At 41.5% G+C, this 4,997-nt stretch overlaps 1 protein-coding gene across 1 annotated transcript; it reads right to left on the minus strand.

The window, feature by feature from the left end:
* Nucleotides 1-2,407: 2,407 nt before the first annotated feature.
* Nucleotides 2,408-4,045, minus strand: LOC308396746 (uncharacterized protein). The gene is made up of 5 exons (XM_080882283.1): nucleotides 3,835-4,045; nucleotides 3,648-3,717; nucleotides 3,078-3,252; nucleotides 2,783-2,948; nucleotides 2,408-2,632 (listed from the first exon to the last, which is right to left on the minus strand). Exons 1-5 carry the CDS (start codon nucleotides 3,880-3,882, stop codon nucleotides 2,582-2,584), a joined length of 510 nt encoding a protein of 169 aa, XP_080738409.1. The 5' UTR covers nucleotides 3,883-4,045; the 3' UTR covers nucleotides 2,408-2,581.
* Between the last annotated feature and the right edge of the window lie 952 nt (nucleotides 4,046-4,997).

Here is a 4,997-nt window from a genome sequence, read left to right on the forward strand (position 1 = left end):
GCAAACGGCCTGATCAGATAATATAAGAACTCATAAAAGCTCATTTATGTAAATCTCTGCTTGGACCAGTGAAACAGTCTCACACTGATTAAACACCATCACTACTTCAGTAATGACAGAGGGGCGTAGGCGTGCTCGTGGGACAGCTTCCTCCAGCTGTGGAAACCAGATGTGGAAGCAGACTCCCTGATGTTGCAGTCCAACACCAGTGTGAGCAGAGAGGACTCAGCTGCTGGGCGGAGCTTATCTTCCTGTCCTGTTCAAATCCAGCATGAAACTCTTCTTATGTTCCCTCTTCAGTCTGATCCTGTCTAACAAACATCACTGTTCAGCTTTTACTTGCTAGCAAGGGAGGACCGCTCGGTGTGTCAGGAAAGCACTGAATCCACCCACAGACGACCTTTTACTGAACACAGTTACAGTACACACAAGCACCACCCATTGTAAAACCCCCTATGGTCAACAAACATAAGGCCCTATGTGTGTGTGTGTGTTTGGGGTGCGTTTGTGTGACCTCCTGCCCACAAAGGATGATAAAGCAGGAAGCTTACTGTTAGATTTTGTATTGTTGATTGTCATTTATGCTTAGAAACATTTACTCATATATGCTTAGAAGTATATAATCATTTGTAGATTGAAAGGATGTCTCATCCTAAAACAGGTCTGTATTAACTCTGTGTGGAGGGGGGGTGCGTACATTCCTCTGCACAGTGTCCTGGCATGGATCACACTCCCTAGGAGAGTTTATCTTTGATTTATGGTATAGCAAGCACACGTATATCTGTTTAAGTATAAGAGCCTTTTGTTAGATGGACCCAGACGTCCTGGTACAAGCTAGCGCCAGAGTCTTCACAGGGTCACATCTTGACTTCACACAGATCTCTCACACACACCCACACACACACACACACACACACACACACACACACACACACACATACACACACACACAGGCAAGGTACTCTTTGTGTGAATGTAGACGTCATATGTTAATGAACCTATGCATATTCATGTAACCTCAATAAAAGGACAGTGGTACGGGAGAACGGACGAGAGCAACTGGGGCCAAGCGAAGGGACGGTGCCTGTCCGGTCTCTCCCGTGCACGAGAAACATGAAGAAGCTTGCCTACTTGTGTCTTGCTTTGCAGTGTAATTATATTGTCTTCAACGTTCCAGCGGATAGGTACAAGCTACAAACCTATCACTTACTAAGCAGCAAACAGAGCCCTCACATAGATGTGCCTATAACAAAACACTGCAGCCTCCCCACCAACAAACTGGCTGGAGAGGTGGTCAGAGACAAAGGAACGTCTTTGATCAGGCTGCTTGAACCAAGACTTACAAACTTAAGTAACACAATGACAACATTTAACAATTTGACTCCCACACAGAGCACTATCCCCACATGCTTCAAGACCACGACCATCATGCCCCTCCCCAAGAAAAGCCCAGCCACTAAACGCCTGCAGACCAGTCGCACTGACTCCCATCATTGCAAAGTGCTTTGAGAGAGTGGTGCTGGCCTACATCCAGAGCAACATCCCAGACACTCTGGACCCCCTGCAGTCTGCCTACCGGCCCAATAGGTCCACGTCAGACGCCATCGCTGCTGCCCCTCACTACTCCCTCTCCCACCTGGAAAACAAAGACCTCAGGGTGTTTTTTGTTGATTATAGCTCCGCCTTCAATACAGTCATCCCTCACAAACTCATTCCCAAGATCCTCAGCAGCTTCTACAGCTGCACTGTGGAGAGCACACTGACCAGCTGCATCACTGCATGGTACGGCAGCACTACTGCTATGGACCAAACGCCTGCAGAGAAGATGATCAGGACCCCGCTGCCCTCTGCATCCACCATTGCAGAGTCCAGAGGAGAGCTGCCTCCATCCTCAAAGACCCCACATCCCCCCAACACGGCTGTTCACACTTCTACACTGTTAGACATTTTATTGTATTTTTACAGTAACTTACTGGCCAGTAAGTTACTGTAATTACTGATCTACAGTATCTTTACTGTTGTGATGTTTTACAGTTCAACCACTTTACTGTAAACATATATTACAGTATAACAGCTTTACTGTAAACGTGGTTCACAGTTAGAAAGACTTACCGTGATTACGTTTTATAGTATCACTGTACTGCAAATGTGGTTTATGGTATAACACTGTAATTGTGTACAGTATAATTTGTTTAGACTGTAATTGTGTTTTACAAATAATATTAACATTCATATTCAATATAAGAACATTTACCAAAAACAATATAATTCAATAAAGTAGTCTCAGAATAGTGAATTAAACCAACATTTATTGTTGATATTTTTTTTAACAAGAAAAACATTTTTCAACTGAATAAAAACAATGTCAATAACCAAAATAAATAGAAGCGTACATGAAAACTACACAGTCCTTCACCTTTCTGTGTCTGATTTTTTTAAGCAAAACAGTTTTTCATTCCACTAAAAACAGGACAAACCCACCAGCATGAACATTAAATAAACTATTACATGTAAAACAAAAATCATTTACAAAATGTAATAATTATCAGTGGGTCCCAGGAAATAGAATGTGACATGGGATTTAGATTTCCGTTACCAGGATGGTCGGGTTCAGCGTAGTCTTCATCACCACCTGTCAAAGACACATCATCAATATTCATGTTTGCTCAGGTTATTCACTTGTTCACATCTGTCTGAGATCATTCATACTGTTGTATGGATGTGTGTACAGTATGTATATAATTATCAGCTATGTAAAAGATATTATCATCTCTGTTCTTACATAGTTGGAAGTCCTCCATTCAAACTCAGAGAGCCGCTGGAGGAAGGTGGTGATCCGAGGGCTGATGCTTGTAACCTTCCTCTTTACCACACGACCTGTCTTGCGGCTTGTACCAAGTTTTGCAAAGCATTTTGTTCCCATGTCTGGATTGATCCTCACAAAGAACCTTTTAACGGAAAAAAGGCTGCTTTAATTTCAAAATTAAAACATACGTTACAGCAATCACCTATATGTTTCTGCAACTGTAGTCAAGCTATCACATATATTTCATTCTTAAATGGTGTAAAGTATTTACCTCTGTATCATCTCCAGTGTGATGGACGCTGACTCCTGATACTCAAGGTTGAAAACGTAGTATGACGCAAAGAAGACAGCAAGGGTGCTGGCAAAGTCATGCATCTGCTCAGGCTCATAAAATACCTTGCCCTCCAAACCGATCATCCAGCGGCTTGCAGACATGAAATTATTCCCTAAAAACAGACAAGAGTCCAATAAGACAATGTGCTCACCCTTACAAATAAGGTTTCCACAAGAATGCTGGATAGCAGGCCTCACACTGTACAAAAATAGAATCCACACAGTTTGCTGCCGTTTCTCTTATTATTTATTATCTAATGAAAATTATGATCAATTACAGGAAAAAACTGCCTAATGTTTTGGCATTTTGGCCTGTGCTGAAATGTTAGGCTGGTTTTTCCTGTTGGTCATTGTGTATAATAAATAATAAGAGAAACAGCAGCAAACTGTGTGTATTCTGTTTTTATACAATATAAAACAGACAAACACCTGTTAAGTTGTTGTGGGTACAAATACCACAATAATTACATAGATTTTTATTACAAGAGGATTGAAACTATTTACTTACCAAGCGCTATTACCCTTGGTGTGATGGGTAAGGTCATCTCTCTCTCAACAGACATCTTGGTGGAAAAAGCCTTTAAAACACAAAAGGAACTGATTTGAATGATGATACCCAAAATCATTGAAATATTTTTCCTTTGTTTATGCTGGCAGTATTGAGAGTGCATGTGTAAAATTTTAAATATAATTACGTCAGCCAAGATGAAGATTGAGTCCTCTTTTTCTTGGAAGTACTTCATCAGAAGAAGGATGGCTGCTGTGGCGATCTGGTTGTGGTTCAGCTTTGCACTGCCGCACTCACGTAGCAGATGTTCAGTCTCTGGTTGTGGTTCAGCTTTGCACTGCCGCACTCACGTAGCAGATGTTCAATCTCTGGTTGTGGTTCAGCTTTGCACTGTCGCACTCACGTAGCAGATGTTCAATCTCTGGTTGTGGTTCAGCTTTGCACTGTCGCACTCACGTAGCAGATGTTCAGTCTCTGGTTGTGGTTCAGCTTTGCACTGCCGCACTCACGTAGCAGATGTTCAGTCTCCTTGTTCCACTGAAGTCTCTGGCTTTGAAAGAAGTTCAAAATTCTCCTTCCTTTCGTAAGAAGGGCTTCACTGAGACGTGTCTCTACCTCAATATCTGTGAGTGTGTGGAAGTGAGTGCAGAGGCCTCTTTTAGTAAAAAGAAATGGCCAATGCTCTTGAACCTCACATAAGGTGGGGGCAGGCCAAAAAAACTGGGTTAGATTGTTTTAGCAGTCTTTAAATGTCCAAAAAAATGTTGTCTACCTTTATTCTCACTAAATATGTCTTTTTACCTGCTGTTTTGTCTTGTCTGTCAAAGAACTGAGGCTACATCACACTGTCAGCGCGGCCAGCAAGGGCAGGAGGACAGCAATGCAGCACACTGGGCGGGAAAAGACAGAGAGACAACTGTTAATTTAATGTTGCATTTATTTAACCCTTGAAAATATATTTACATAAGTAAATAACAGAAAAAAAACACACAACCCATCTTTTCCAGAATAATTCAACTCATTGCTCTTTTGACCAGCCTAACACAGACGTTACATGGTTTTCCTATGAAAAAGACCCTGGAAGACGTATTAAAGGAAAAAAACATGCTCCCCTTCCCACTTAAAAAAATAATAAATATTAAACTTAAGTTGGAGTTCCTCGCGCCACCAACCTAATGTTATATTAACTTTTTAATGTTGTGTACTGCAGCTCACACAAAATTAAATAAAGCAGGCTAACCTACATGAGCGAGCTCAAAACTGGATAAGAACTTACAACACACTGCTGGGGTTTGGAATAGAATTGAACAAATACTTAAAATATAATCTGATTACTTTTGGAGCAGCCTT

This window comes from Rhamphochromis sp. 'chilingali' (assembly GCF_963969265.1).
Source record: "Rhamphochromis sp. 'chilingali' genome assembly, chromosome: 1".
Lineage (NCBI taxonomy): Eukaryota > Metazoa > Chordata > Actinopteri > Cichliformes > Cichlidae > Rhamphochromis > Rhamphochromis sp. 'chilingali'.

Bases quoted from the DNA above. Each gene is read 5' to 3' on its own strand.
- LOC308396746 (XM_080882283.1), bottom strand. From the start codon at position 3,882: ATGAAGTACTTCCAAGAAAAAGAGGACTCAATCTTCATCTTGGCTGAC. The intron at 3,718-3,834 runs GTAATTATATTT...TGTGTTTTAAAG, and splicing joins CAATCTTCATCTTGGCTGAC to GCTTTTTCCACCAAGATGTC. The intron at 2,949-3,077 runs GTAAATACTTTA...TTCCGTTAAAAG, and splicing joins ACACTGGAGATGATACAGAG to GTTCTTTGTGAGGATCAATC.